Source organism: Pezoporus occidentalis, unplaced genomic scaffold, assembly GCF_034315485.1.
Source record: "Pezoporus occidentalis ecotype Australia unplaced genomic scaffold, CSIRO_AGI_Poc_V1 ctg230, whole genome shotgun sequence".
NCBI lineage: Eukaryota > Metazoa > Chordata > Aves > Psittaciformes > Psittacidae > Pezoporus > Pezoporus occidentalis.
The window spans coordinates 18,622-34,746 of record NW_026914181.1 but is presented as its reverse complement, the minus strand read 5'-3'; the positions used below and the strand labels follow the sequence as shown (position 1 = coordinate 34,746).

Sequence of the window (16,125 nt, the reverse complement as noted above, 5' to 3'; positions counted from 1 at the left end):
TTGTATTATGCAACAACCCATTTACGAGATCCAGTTTAAGGACAAGGTGAAGTCAACTACAGAGAGTATCCTCTTTTTACACAGGGAACTGGGACATGTTCTGAAATTCTGCATCATGAGATGTTGTCAGTTTTTAACTCAAACCTGGTGCACTCTACAGATTGTAATTGTCCCGTGTGACATGTAATATTACTTCAGTTCAAAATTAATTTCTGCAAATTTAAGCAGTTTGATCCAGCAAAATCACAACTGTTCCCAAAATAAAACATGCTAACAAGAAAAGAGTAGTGGCACTTACAGGATTGCTTTAACTGTTCGTCTGCCTTCTGAGGATAAATTGGGTGCCACGAGTAGTCAATTGTAAACACAACACTCGGGACTGTCCAGCATTCGACCCATCCAGCCCTTTCAAAAAGAAACAGCACACTTATTTGAAGGACAACAGTTGCATTAAGTATCTTTCATAAATACAGCAGGTTGCTTTCATCACAAACTAAATAAGGAAATATGAAAAGCCAATATAAATACATAAACATCACAATAAAACTCACTCTTCTTGAGTAATGTTCCTCCATTTGGGTTTGTCCGTTTTTTGACCACTTTGACATTCAGCAGAAATACAAGATTCAGGACTTATTTTATTAGGCTGACAATCTTTCACCAACATAAAAAGGGAGTATTTACTAGGATGACAATCTGGCAGATACAAATGAAGATCAACATCTTCTCCCTAAAAATCAAACATTAGTATCAAAAAGGTTAACTTACATTCACTTTATGCATAATGCTCATGGTGTTTGCATGTTCATATGCACCATCATCTTCAGTTTACAGGCAAAGCGAGGCAAGAAATCTCAATTTTGAAATGTGATTGCTGACCACAGCTCCCACATAATTTAGCAATCTGTTAAACAAAGGGGCATGACTTTTACTGGTGCCTGTTTTTATGTTGCTCAAGCCATACTACAGAAGTTAAGTGACTAGCCAATGCTGCCCTACAAACCAACTAAACCATACTTAAAAAACAAAATCATACAGATAAAACACTGATTTCTTTGCTATCAAATTATACAAAATTACCAACATCATCACCAACTAGTTTTTTTAATTTTCAGTAGCAGTAGACTGCTTCTATTTCAGCGAAGTGCTAGAGTCTCTCAAAGAATTAGCTGCATCTGTTACAAACAGTTTATCATCATTACTTATTCTACAGAAACTCTTAAAAATATGGAAAATGGCTTTCCAAAAAGGTTGAGGGTACCCATTCCAGTATTTGATTTTTAGCTTTGAACATACAGTAGACTTTCACATTTTCTAAATAAATGGGAACAGACTTCAAATGATAAGTACATACACAGATACACATAGTCTAAGTAAATATAGTAAATATGCATACTGTGTGTACATATGTATGAAGCATATGTGTATATATATATTTAAAATATATTTTTATTTGTGTGTGTGTAATATATATATGTGTGTATATATAATTAAACCAGCCTATGACTGGATACTTCATATAAGCAATTGAAACCATTTACCTCCGCGAAAAATTCTATGAGCCAGAGGTGAAAAAGACTAATTTCCTTTTGGGAAAGAGTTTATCCAAAATCTGCTGACTGAAGAAGTAAGGGAAACTATCTCACATTTCTAAGACAAAAGGGGCAAGGAGTGGAAGAACTTACCCTTAAAGAGAATCTGGTACTGCATGTGGTTGGAACAAAGTCCGTGAAAGGCAGAGAGAAAACAATGTTCAATGTTTCTCCACAAGCTGCTAGATAAACTGAGACAAGAGGAAAAAACAAACAAAAAAAATCTGTAAAAATTACTCCCGATTTTGTTCTTTTAAAATTATCAAACATACAGGTAAAAATAATGAAAATATATTCAAGAACTCAAGACAAAGGAAATTGCCATTTTAACTACTGTGTATTCAGAATACATCATACTAAGTTATCCTGAAAGTGATTACTCCCTACAGCTTGCCCTCCGTAGAAAGGCACTGTACTTGGCACAATGAAACCATAACAAGACAATAAAAACAACTGACTATTATCTTATGACTGACTTTAATGCTCCACACACCAGTTTTTAGAAAAACAAACAAACAAACAAACAAAAAAAAACCACACTGAAAGTTCCTCAGGGTTGATGAAGTAGTGAGCCTTATTTTTAACTAGAACACAACTTTATGATTTTTTAATTCACTGTCCTCTTTCTATGAGGAAATAGTAAGATTCTACTACAGTGTAGACCACTGAGATACATAAAAAGCAAAGTGCACATTAATCAAAGGTTTGGCTTTCTAAAATGTACCCCTTAATTTTGCCTAGAATTAGCAGCCCTATCTCCTATTCTGAAATTCATAGAAAACAAACATTTCTGGTTGCATGGAGTTCAAATGGTATTTTTCCAACCTTACTTAAAAACTTTATTCTCAAGTTCATGTTTTCTCTTAACATACTGAATATATGTCAAGACCTCAGAGATGCTCTCTGCAAACTCTTGTACTAAATCTTAGACTCAAAGAGTCTTAAAAAATGAAAGCTAAAAGATGATATAGAACTGCACTGTCCCCCTAAAAAAACATACACATTTGCACAAAGTAAGTTAGAACTTAAAACTGCTTTAGGATAGTTTATGCACATCAACAGTAGCAAAATGGTTTATCACTGAAGACACATTTTTCTAGTAAAATTTTGTAATGACTGTACTCTCTTATTTGGAGTGTATTTTTTGCAGTTTGCACTCTTCTTCCAAATCAAAAAGGGTTCTCACCATTCTCTTGTTGTTTCGTGGAACAGTCAATCCAGTTGTGTTGATTCGCTGCCCAAATCATTTCAAATTGATGAAACATGACTTTGAAGTTCCACATATAAGGAACGAATGAAAAGATATCAGGCGCGCTATCGCTGGACCAGTCTTGGATCAAATCTAAACCCAAGTAAAGTAATAAAAGACAAGTCAGTAGCAATCAAGTGAGAGATTCCTTTTAAGTTTTTGGTTTTTCGTAAATTGCCTTAGTCGCTTGCTCCTTAACAGGAAAAGGAAAATGAGAACAATATACAGCATGCATTTCTCAAGCAGATATTCCACAAATACTAGCTGTGAGTCCATCTCCCATTTCTCACCTGCTTTTTCAGTTGTAAAGCAATAGGTTTAATGAAGTCTTCATGTTTAGTTTTGCTCCATAGCAATGTTACACACTGACCTAAAAGCACTGGACTACCAACTGCTTTCCTCTGGTTTTCCACTCAGGTACTCTGAATGTATACATTAGTAATATATTCTAATTCTGCAAAACGGTGTTGTTGCAGAAGTTACTGTTTGCTTTGAATGGACAGGTAGACTGTGTACTGCAACACTATATAGATAATGGCTCCAGCCTCATCAGGAGGATAACTTTATTAGCATGGCACTATGCCTGCACTAATTAACTCTTCCTCCCAGCAGGACTAATTAGCCCAAGCAGTGCCACATTGATGGGGCTATATTCTTTCTACTACTGTAGCTGAAACCTTCAGCAACAGCTTGGTGATGCTGTATCACATCTTACTGCCTTGTGCACACACATTCTTCCTCACAGCCAAAATCCTAAGGAGCAAATTACTTTCTTTCATCGTCTGTCAACCACAGAGACATTACCTAAAGCTTAAGTAGCTGAAAATCAGTCAGCCAAAGAGAGATTTCAGAGAATTCAATATCCTAGGTGACAAATACTAAACAAGTCAATAGATCTGATAGAAAAAAATTAATCTGAAATTTAAGATCACTTAACATTACTGCAGATCAAATTTAGCTTAGATGTTAGAAAATTAAATCATTTGGCATCTCCACTCAAATATAAGAATATCGTGTACTAAGCCACTTACAGGAAACAGAAAACATCAGAATCTTTGTCCTCAAAAATAAGTACTTGTGCTAAATACCTCAAATCAGAGTACCTGACCTTGTACGCCTTTGCAAAATTTGAAAAGAAATTCTAAAGAAAGAATATTTAATTTGATATGTATTTTATTTAGTAGTTACCTGTAAAGAAGCTTTTCTGAGCAAAGATAAAATGATAGGTTGCTTTATAAACCTCAAGTTCGCATTGCCATGTCTGTGGCATGTTCCATATCCGGGGGTAGCTAGCATTAATATGAAACTGTGAACAAGATATTGAAGCATCAGAATTACAATTAAAGCATACAATCCTTGACCCTGCAGCTCAGCAGTTTTCACATATGTACTCTGCTGAATAATTAAAACTGTTTTCCTGCTGGGATGAACAGAAGGCTTCTCCAGTTCTTTAATAATTTAATCTATCTCTCTTCCTGTGCTTGAAGGTCAAGCATTAGTGTATTAATTTATCCGGAAAGGTATATTATGAAATTCTGATACATCTGTTGCAGTAGACATACCATGCAATTTATAAACCTAAGGTTTCATTAAAAGCCTCACTGTTTACAATACATTACAGATGAAAAATACTATTCTGAGGGATTTTTACCACTGATATAATGCTCATATTCAACATTAAAAACATCACTAATAAAAAACAGTGAGAAAGGTAATCTACAGAATTGCAGTACTGCAAAAGTACTGCAAACAAAAGAATAATGCAGTATTAAATCTGTCTCAACTAGTTTAAGCACTCTGAAGTATCTTTAAGTACATACGCTCTCAAATTCTGTAGCACAGCTAGCAAGTGTAGTAATTTATTAAGGTAAAGCCTATAAGACATGGCTACGTAATTAATGAGGCAAGACTTGTAAGTGGTACTCCAATCCCTCCATTGCTTTCATAACACACATAAATTATGTTGTCACTAAAAGTTACACACGTGCATAGTCATGTGTATATATGTAAATTTCTTACATAGTAAGGTTTTGCAAAATACATTCAAAAGGCATATTTCTGTACTGTTTAAGAATCTGAAGAACTGCTCCACAGACAAACAAATATGTTCTTTTATTAAAAATCCTCTAGAGACTGAAGCTTTGTGCTTATTAATGCAAACTTACAGCTAGCATTTCAGCTTCTAAGAGAGTCCGGTACTGCATACTGCTGGTGGCGTCAACATGTAGAAGCTGCCCTTTAATTGTAGGTGAATAGCCTAGCACACAGAAGATATAAAACACAGTCATTCACCCATAAGAGTTATATAAATATTTACATAATTCTCACCAGCAATTTCACCATTCCACTAACAATCAAGAATTATCATAAAAGAAATTGGTACTATAATAATTCTACCATTTACCAAATAGTAAAGAGTTTAACATGTTCTGCCTTCACATAGCAGAGGTGACAGAATTCTTCTTGCTGGGTCTGGAAATGCTAAGTTCTGGAGATCTTGGTTTAAGTTACAGGATAAAACTCAAAATGCCAGAAGGAATCAAGAGAACAAACAATTTAGCAAAGGTCTTCACACCAGCCAACAAGATGAGTAAATACAGGTAACATAACTTTACACTGATCTCCACCTTGGATTTTGGAATTAATTTTGTTTAAATTTACTACTATTTTTCAGAACATATCTCAGCATGATTCAACTACTACACTAATCCTACCGAAGAAGTCTTCCTGCTTTGAGCCAACAATGTCATCTGCTTCAATAGATACATGTTTAAATGATACATTGTCTAGTAGTTAAGGAATTTGTGTTTCCTAACCCAAACAAAACATGAAGGTAGCTATTTAAGTATGTACATACTTTAATATCTTGCAATGAAATGTATAAGGAAATACTTTTTGTTCTTTTATGTAAGAATACACATCTCACAGTCTTGAAGGAAAACACTATAAGACATTAACACACACAGTCATTAAGGTAACTGTTCGGAAAAAAAACATTATGAAAACAAATTAATCTTAACACTAACTCACCATTTTCACCTACTGTCATGGGAATATTTATTTCCAAATATGATCCTGCACCAACATTTACATGTACAGCATTAGTTTCCTGTATTTTAAGAAAGAAAAACAGTCCAAACATCATTTCTAGACATCAGTGTACCTTCTGCCTCTGACTGAAAGACAAGTCACCTAGCTTTTAAAACCATACCTCTGTAAGAAACACCTGAGACAAGTAAAAAACATGCGCACCCAACAACCATAGAGTAATCACACAGACAAATTATTTTCTAGATGTGTTTTCATTATTTACCCTATTTTTAGTAAAAAGTAAATCAATGGTGGCATCTGCAATAATATTCATCCGCAGTTCAAAAGCAAGAATCTGTCTTGGTTTCCCAGGCTGAGCCATTTCTGAGACTTTCATAACTTGGTAGTCTGGTGGGAAGAAAAACTTCCACAAGCAATCCCTAATGGGGAGGAAGAAAAAAAAACAAACACACAAAAACAAAAGAGCTGGTTTTATTCACAGAAGAAATACATGTGTATTTATATATATCTATGCATCTATTTGAGTCAATTATTTTCCGGTTAGGTGAGTCGTTACACAACCACTGGATGTGATAAAAAAAAAAAAATTGTTTAAAATCGTAGGAGCCTTTCAACTCATTACTGAAATCTCCAAAATTTTCCATGACAAGAAGTGACTTCTGGATAAAAGTTATGAATGGACAGACCATAAATGATTCACAACAAACATATTTTAATTCAGATGGCAAACAAGATACGTCTTTCTTCTTATTCCTAATCTTTGGTTTACAAATCTACTACAAAAACATAGTAGCAAGTAATCATTTTATCAAGGAATTACTACAGAATCACAGAATTATTAGGGTTGGAAGGGATCTCTGAAGATCATCTACTCCAACCCCAAATGCTTTGGTTTGTACACAAATATTTGACCTAATGCCCAGCAGTAAACAAAATACAAAACTTTAGTAGAGCAACATGAAACCTACATTTCTGCAGACTCGTGTTTGAACATGTAACTACATGAAAGGAAAGCTATAGTGAGAAAGCACAGATAGCCTAGCTTATATAGGTCTGAAGGAGGTGGAAGAAAGTCTTTAAGGGGGGTAGCAGTTTCCTGCACCCAGCACCTGACCACTATAGCAGCCTAAAAGGTTAAGGGAAAAAAAGAGAGCAACACAACCCAAAAATATCCCCCCCCCGCCACCAAACACCACACAACACACTGTCCAAATCCTGGGGAAACCCAAGATTTTACCTTGTGATGTGTTAAAGATCAGTATTTGTGGAAGCTTTTATATGAATGGAAAGTAGCAAGTACACAGAACTACCAAGTCCACCAGACACTACAACGTGTCCTTCTAAAATGTTGTGGCACTTTCCAAAATTCTATCTTCTACCCACAGCACAATCTGAAAATGCTGTCAAGCATGTATCTACAAACTCTACACACCCTGAATAGGCACAAACGACCTTCTGCATAGCCAGTTAAAATTATAAAAAGCACACCATCGTAGAGTGAGCTTTATTGGGAGTATTAAAAATATCACTAACAATTCACTGACTTTATGTTCCTAGCAAAGCACTGTTCTGGAAACTGGCATTTTCTCTTAAATTCTCCAAGATACTGTTGCATCTAACAACTACTCTGTGGTCTGCTATCCTCATACTTGTAAGAGACAGTTAATTATAATATTTTCACAGGAGAATTAACGGAGGCCAAAAGAAGTATCAATCTGTAATTAACAGGGGAAAAGAGGGAAAGCACTTGTACTTAATAGTCCTCTACTCTCTAAACAATCCTATTGTCTCCACCAGAAATAATTGAGCACAAAACATCAAGGGCTAGGTGAAGAACAGTAGTAGAGCTCTGGGCTAAAATTCTGTCACTAAAATACCTGGATAATAAATACTTTTGAGACTGCATCAAGAATTTGGTTCTCCTAAAGCAGGGATAAACAGCTCCTCCTCATTATTTCTGTAGCCAGATTTGTACTTCCATAAAATTTTCTCATCAGTATACAGTGTACTTCTATCAATGAGCTAATAGGAGCTTTTCAAATATAAAGTAGCCACTATAAGGTTAAACACTTAGGTATCTAACACTTGATAAATAGTAAAAAGCTAGTTTGTTCACAAAAATAGGAGCATAATTTATTAATTTAGTAACAAAAATTCACTGAGTGATACTAACTTTGGAAGGCCAACAAGATAAACAACAATGAATTTACCAAACCTAAACTCCTTCTATTTTGCCTGGTACGCCCCAAACAAATTAGAAATCTGAGCCATTGCATACTGGAAACTTTAGACTGCTTTCTCAGTAACAAGAGATATTAAAGATTAAAATTAAAGATGTAAATCATGGTAATACCTCTGCCTATCAGCCCACGGTCCATAGTTGAAGTCTGTTCCTTTTCCACAAACAATGTCCAAACCCCAACATGGTGGCAGATCCTGCAACTTGCTGTCTTCGTTGCTTGATTCTCCATCATTACTTTCCTCCATCTCCTCTGGTACAAGACCTATATTACATAATGTAATAAACAGACTATTAAAAGGAAGCTGTTTCAAATTAGCATGAAAAATGTTTACTAAGCACATGACAATTAACATCTCCTTATGTCAGTTTTATTTGGGACCACTACAGTGTATAAATATCAAGCCACAATTCAATGCAGACTCCCAGTGTATACAGAAGTAAACATAGGAAGAACAGGACCAAATGTTGTACTGATTTCCTGAAGCACTGCTCACTGATGTCAGGAAAATGCTGACATATACAGCAGTTTTGTCTTTCAAATATGCTTTTCACCAATGCAAGCTTTCCTACATCCACATTTACATCCAAATCCTACATATAAACCAAGTTTCCAAAATTGTCACCTATCCTACCAGTATGCATCATTATTGAATGCGTTACCTTTGTTCAAGATTCAGGCAATACTTTAAGTGGAGTCCAAACAAAAGCTTTTGCAAACTGAAAGAACTCCAGCAAAATAAATTGGTAATATAACACACCAGATTTAAAGTGAAAAAGAGAAACACCACAATATTCAGAAGTGGATGCACCAAATATATTTCCCCAAACCTCCAGTAAGTGTTAACTATAAATTATCCCCATTCCTGAAGTACTTTTGGAAACCTACATCATTTATGATTGCAGCTTAAAATACAACTTGTTCCAAGAACACATACCAAGCTTAATTGCTTCTATGTTGCATATAGACTTGCAGAAGGCATTTGCTGATAGAGTACCTACATGATATAAAACTACTTGCTGATAAATACATTGGTTCTACATACCCAGTTATTTCATCTATGAAATTCCCCAGACCTTTTACATGAAACAGTTTAGAAGTTGAACACAGCTCAAAATTTCACTCCTTTCTAAATATGAAACAAATGAACTCTCTTCCCCTTTGTTTCAGTGGAATTTTAGTTCATTTGCAGAAAAAATAACTAAAACTTTTTTGGCTCCAAAATATTACAATAAGTCTTTCAGCACAGAGATTTTTCAGCACTGAAAAAAAGCAGAAGAAATTGCCTAGCAAGTCCAGACAATAAACACGTAGTCTTCATACACCTTAAAATTTTATCTTTGTTATCTACCAGAAGGTACCTGGTTCATCCATATAATAATAGATATCAACATCATTGGACTGCATTACAACAAAACCTTCACCCATCAGCCTCGGCGGTCTGTAAATGGATAAGAGTGCAAAATAAAGATTAAAAATGCACTGAGATTAAACTTTACACACTCAAGTAATTTTAAATGCCCATGGCAGGAGGGTTGGAATTAGGGTTGGAAAGGACCTTAAGATAATCTAAGTATTCTATGATTTTATATGAAGCATAATGAAAGAGATTTCATAGGTCATGCTCACTTGTCGCTTCTTAGTAGGACATATGTAATCCATGGAATCATCAATAAAACTGTTACCTGTATCATGCAAGCCAACAGTGGGGATACAGTGTATGTGGTACCTGACCAAAACCATTCTGTGGGCAAGATTCAAGTTTGGTGCTATCCCAGGTCACCAACTCCACACATCTACATAGGTCTTGCTACTTTACCTTGTCTGCCAGGCATTGGTCTTTTCTCATTACCAGAAGGGTTGGCAGAAGAGACTGAAGTACCTGAAACACACTGCAGTCTGTCCTAAGTAAGCTAAATTTGAAGTGCAGGTTATAACCTCAATTTTTCTCCTTCCCTCCCTATTACACTGCAATTCCTAGTTTGCTAGCTCAGACTAAATGAACTTCTGAAAACAAGCACTGAATATTCAAGTCTATCTGATTTCAAGTCTCTTATCAAAAAGGCAGCTGTCATATTGCTAGGCTATATCTACCCTGATGTGCAAAACATATTTGATCATTACATTATTATTATTGCTACATGAAATACCTTAAAAATTCAGTTAACTTGAGCACAAAGATACCAGGTTCCTCTCCACAAAGACATTTCTCAGGTACTACAAATCACAATCAACTACAAAAGTTTTACTTTCAAAATTTCTTTCCATTGAAAGTTCTTTTCTCCTTGTCCTAAATTGCTCTTTCAGCTGCTAATTGTTTTCTTTCTAAAATAGCACTCTAAACCAAAGGGACAAGACATCTTCAGTAATTAGACCATTAGCTTAAAAAAAAAAAAAAAAAAAAAAAAAACCAACCCCTGTTCTTCCTCAGTAACATCTCCCTCAATATAAAAGAATCTAAGTGATGGAACTAAGACACAAAACACTTTTCATAACACTTTTATATCAGTATATTGCCATACCCTTCTTACAGTGTTGCTACATGTTGATTTATAATATAACATTTTATAGTAATAATAATTATAATGTGAAAGTTCTGTTTTTACTGAAAGACATTTTTGCCACTTTTGTAAGTTGTCAGTTCTTTGCAGAAAAAGAAAACTCCAATGACAGAAATACAAGGTCTAAGAATGTGACCTGTTAGAAGAACGCTGCTCATTTTACCACAGCTCTTTCCAAATGCAGAAAGCTTGGAAGTTATGGGAGACAGCAGACAGAGCTCACATACTGGCAGAAGTTCTTCAAAAGCAACAGAGCAGGAACCTTGAAATAATTTTACTTGGACAGTAACAGCAGTGAAAGATTAAGTACTTTCTATTCATTCCCAGTTTTCCACTTATTTATTTTTTCTGCCTGAAATTGAATTGTTTCAGTAGAACTGTTTTTTTTCATTTGTAGAAAAAGATTATTTATGAACTTGAGATGCAATGAGATGCAAACGGAGCAAGATGTGAAAAAAAATTATTTAGTGGCTCAGCTACAGAAGTGGGAGGGAAAGCATTTATATAGATCTAAATTGTAGTTCATGGGAAGAGCTCACTTTATTCTGCCCACACTCCGCAATAGGCACACGCAGGTTAGCAGGACTGAATAGCACACCATGGCACAACAGCATGAGTTAGTAACTTTGGCCTCTCAAGTTGAGCACACCACCAACAGGGTCTCAGAGGAAGCCTCTGTGCTTTGTAATGCAAAAGAGGGGAAGCTCACAACATAACCAGCTGCAAAACTTAGGAGCCTGACAGTATCTTCCTTAGCCAGTACAACCATTTATCATTGTCTGACTATACCCCCAGTGAGGCACACTGCAGGGCAAAGGCTGCATCTTGTTTCAGCAACTCAGCATTTCTCCATGAAGGTCAGGCAGCCCCTGTGCAAGCTGGCCTGTCTATGATGTCAAAGGTTTCTCAGTCCCTGCTGCTCTATCTGGTGCATGTTTTGTTCTGTGAAATACAGAATACTATATCCATTTCACATAAGTGCGTTACCCTCTCTAATAGCACAGACTACATAGGTCTGACTTAGAATAATTAATAACTTTGTTTCAATCTAAAACACTATATTCAAGTAGAAGTTCAAAGAGTTTTAAAGCTAAGTCTTCTTAAAGATGAACAATTGGACTTAACTCCACAGCCTAACAGAAACTGTCGCTTAGCTGTAGGAAAGAGAGAAGTATCTACAGGAAAGCTTTAATTGCTGACAGAAAGAATGGTCAAATCCTTTTGTCAAATACCCACTGCTGTGTCATCCTCATCACCTTTGCCATACTCCACTTTCTGGAGGAAAGCTATGAGGTCTTACACTAATGGAAGTGGAGGGAGAGGAAAAATAAAACAAAAACCCACCACCAAAACACCACATGGTAGCTAAATATCTTTCTCAGTCCTTGCCTTACAGTTCTTCCAGGGTACATCTAGGTGGTAGAACCCTAGAAAACCCACCACAGGCCATTTGCAAATCAGATAACGCTCATGAATGATAATGAGATTTTCATCATTAAAAATTATTTCCTAATACGCATCCTAAACTTCCGCTTTGAGCCTGCTGACTTAGTCACTGCTCTTCAAGCTTGTTCTGCTTTGATCTGTTTTTCCTAGCACAGTTTTTTTTTCCCTTGGGTTTTGGAGGATTTATTTGCAGAAAGTGATGGAGGTGTTGAGATGTCTGTCTGTAATATAATATGACAATTTTCAAGGTGTTTTTTTGATGTTTGTATTGATTAGTCAATCTGTTACAAATTTCATCAAGTCACTTAGCTGTTTTTTTATATGTGCATTGCCTGCAGGAACTTCTGAAAGTTAAGACACCCAGCTTAATTTTTTAAGCAAAAGCAGCATAAAAGGACACGCTCTAAAGATTCAAACATTCCCTGTTTCCAATGAACTGGGTCATTTGTTGAATTCACACAGTAAATTAGGGCATGTTTTCTGCACATATGCTATCCTTCAGCCATCAGGAGCTGCAGGGATGGTAACAGCATAAAAAGAAAATACTTAGCAGAAGCAGGAGAAAAAGCTAATAGTTTGAGTGTCTTAATCCTATTTTGCTTTAATCTTGTTTGTTTTCAATATTACTCAAAGAAATTGCCTTTGTCATCATGTTGGAAGAGTAAGATTCAAAGAACACCCACAGAATGTTCTCTGAAATCATAAACATATTATAGAAGCAGTATTTGCCTCATACAGAGCCAATTAAGGTACAAATAACATACAGTTTATTCCCAAAAATAATAATCAATTCTCTGAATATTGTTGCTTAGGAGGTATAAAATAGGTATAATCATTTTACATTAACTCATACATACAATTGTCCAAGGATAGATTATTTTTGTTGAGCAAATAACATCTGTGAAAGACTGAAATTTAGCAGTTTTGCCTAAATTGTCTGTTGAATATATAATGTTGTAAGCATTAAATAAGATAACACAGTAAATTCTGGCCATTCTGTTCACACCATATCAATCAGAGACATTAATATAGCATGCACAGAAATGACTGGTGGTTAAATGGTAGTAAGACAAGAATCCTAGTGTCAAACCACTTAATGTAAGCACCCTCTCTTTTGATTGACTTAGTGCTACTGTTTGTTAAAGTTGTATAACCATGCTGATGCAGAAGACACAGAGGCAAAAGGATCAGCAATCTATCTTCAAAAGATAATGTGATTTCAACTATAACAAGTATGGCACAGCTTTTTCCCTTTTTTTTTTAATTAAATATTTGTTTAACCATATGTGAATCAGCTCTACAGAAGTCAACACCTTAAACCTTGCATTTACCCTAGAAATCTAGTGCTGTCAAAGGTGTGCAGCTATGGTACCTGAGTGAAGGAAAATAAAAGTTGAATGCAGGATGCCCCATTCCTGGAAATATTCAAGGTCAGGTTGGATGGGGCTCTGAGCAACCTGTTCTAGTTGAAGATGTCCCTGCTCATTGCAGGGAGGGTGGACTAGATGACCTCTAAAGGTCCCTTCCAACCAAAAAACATTTTGTGATTCTATGAACAAACAAACTACAATGAGACAGAAAACTAGTACTTTTCTCCATAAATAGTTTCAAAGATCCGACATTTAAAACCTGCAGTGTTAAAAACACCAACTGTCTAAACACACTAAGAAAAATAAATTAGCAGAAATACAACCAACAATCTGTTCTTCGTTTTTTAAAAGAAGTAATGAAAAAATACGGAAACAAAAGTCCCCAAAACTTACTCATCATTTTGAAGGCCAACATATCTTGGACTTGGAACCAGCATGACTCTAACATTTTCCAATTTTCCTTTCACAATATGCATAAACTGGTCAAGGTGGCTCGAAGGTGGTTTTGTGGTATATGTCAAAAAAGCATCATCAAAGTTAATACAAAGTGTTTGTGGCTGATAATGATTCCCAAATGCCAAGCGACCCTAAATCCAAAAGAAAACCCAAATACTTGTTATACACTGATCTTTTAAATACATGTATTTATCTATAATAATGCAAATTATTATAAAATAACCAGCAAAATTATAAAAATTATAAAATAACCAGCAATAATATAAAAATAAAGACCACAGACAAAAATCCTGGCCCTAATTTGTGCGTAACTAAAACTACTACCTTGTACATTAAACTCTCAAATACTCTATCGCCTATCATTTCAATAACAATTTTCCTGGGTGATTTGTTTGTTTGTTTGTTTTTTTTGGGGGGGGGGGGGAGGGTGGACATCAACTTTTAAGGAAAGTGGCCAAATATCCCTATTAAAACCAAACCGCAAACACCTCCCAAAAGCCCACAAACACACCATTGTGCAACACCCATTACCTAGCTTAATTACTGGGTGATATTCTTGAAATCATTAGAAGAAATCATTGAAATCATTGTAAGAAAAATGAATGGCAAGCCTGATTTTTAAGCATATACTGCTAAATCTTTTCATTATCAGGGTCTTTACACTTACCGTGCTCACATTGACTTTAATGACTGGAATAAGTGATCTCCATGAAGAAGAAGGGTCTTGAGATTCTGTTTTTACTTTAACACTACAGGAAAAAATGTGTATTATTATTTTGCCTTTTCTGCAGAAGAATTTACCGACCTTTTATTCTAGGGGGTTTCAGTGCACAGATCTTGGGGAATGTTCCTTAACACAGAGATGCCTCCTCTAAGGGACCTGCTGGCAGACTACTGCAGACTCCTCCAGAGCCTGGAACAATAGCAGGAAGCATACATGCGTTGAGTGCTGCTACACTGGGCTGACACAGATAAAAAACAAGTGTGCCACGTTTAGCACAGAACAATAGTTAAATAAATCTTCCTCAGGGAATTTGGTCTGCTCTAAATATTGCTATTTAGGTGTGGGATTTTTCACTTCCCAAAACATGTCCTCCCCAACAGCAGAAGTCCTTCCAGGATCTGCCAGTAAGGGCATAAGATAAAAACATGGAGAAACTGGCTCAGCTTCCCACAACTGCCCACTATAGAATTTAGGAACAAGTACTGGCTTAGCCAGCAGCACTGGAAGGACTCAGGTGTCAACAGATCTGCTCTGCTCCTGCCAATAAATCAGTCTCGTGCGATTCTGCCCAGAGAGAGCCTTCTTATTGAACATCTGACTTCACTACATGTAAGCTGGGTACAAGAACTCCTTACAGTCCCACACCATGTTTCCTGAGGTACTCCAAAAAGAACAAAATAAGAAAAGAAGGCTTGTATAGCTATGCACAAACACACACCCCAAAAAAAAGACAACTTGTGAAATCAGCCCAAGTTTAAAGCTCAAAAAACAGTAAGTCCTCCCAACACAATATGGACCCTAACATTTTGTCTACTCAATGTCTTGAGCAGCAATTACTTCTACTGAGCAATACCATTCTTATTCTACGAGCATAATCCTCTTCAACACATGCTCCCTCTCCACATTGTACTTCAAATATATTTTTCAACCTGTCTCTGATCATTAAACAAGAAATACTTGGTTTGTTTAGTTGTGAGCTTCAATTATTATGGTAGGAAGTCCAAGGAAAGGAAAAAGATTTAGACTGTCAGGCTTGTCAGAGCAATTTCTCTCAGATGTGCTTCAACCATTTGGCCTCCAGAGCATATGCTAACAAAACATTACCTAATTAGTTCAGCCCTTTGCAGAACAAAGTATCAACAAAATAGCAAAATGAATAATAATTTACCTTTCAAGATTGGTATGTGCTCTCTGCCTCCCATTTACTTGTGTTTTTTCATCATCTTTCTTTGCTGGAATTATTATGGGATCCAAGCCAAATAATTCTTGAAGTTGTCCATAAAGCTCAGAACGGTTGTACACATGAAATTCGAAGTCATTCACCATAATATACAGTCGTGTTTCTGCCTTTGGATCTAAATAAATAGTGGAAAAAGATCTAATTCTATTCCAACATTCCCTTACAATATTTACAGTTTTTCAAATATGCACATCTT

General features: G+C 35.8%; 1 protein-coding gene across 18 annotated transcripts in view; it reads right to left on the bottom strand.

Moving 5' to 3' along the window:
* BLTP1 (bridge-like lipid transfer protein family member 1) overlaps positions 1-16,125 on the bottom strand; it is a 117,148-nt gene that overhangs the window by 82,910 nt on the left and 18,113 nt on the right. For 15 of the 18 annotated variants that reach the window (XM_062621642.1, XM_062621624.1, XM_062621625.1 and 12 more), the window contains exons 6-18: positions 15,858-16,044; positions 14,633-14,714; positions 13,903-14,096; positions 9,494-9,573; positions 8,246-8,396; positions 6,155-6,311; positions 5,872-5,950; positions 5,007-5,098; positions 4,030-4,147; positions 2,779-2,934; positions 1,686-1,783; positions 552-730; positions 299-405 (exon numbers count right to left, since the gene is read on the bottom strand). In XM_062621642.1, the coding sequence (XP_062477626.1) occupies positions 299-405; positions 552-730; positions 1,686-1,783; positions 2,779-2,934; positions 4,030-4,147; positions 5,007-5,098; positions 5,872-5,950; positions 6,155-6,311; positions 8,246-8,396; positions 9,494-9,573; positions 13,903-14,096; positions 14,633-14,714; positions 15,858-16,044 (1,680 nt within the window). Of the gene's footprint in view, positions 1-298; positions 406-551; positions 731-1,685; positions 1,784-2,778; positions 2,935-4,029; positions 4,148-5,006; positions 5,099-5,871; positions 5,951-6,154; positions 6,312-8,245; positions 8,397-8,794; positions 8,919-9,493; positions 9,574-13,902; positions 14,097-14,632; positions 14,715-15,857; positions 16,045-16,125 lie in introns of those variants that run through there. The other 3 variants (XM_062621635.1, XM_062621640.1, XM_062621641.1) reach the window with 3 other exon arrangements.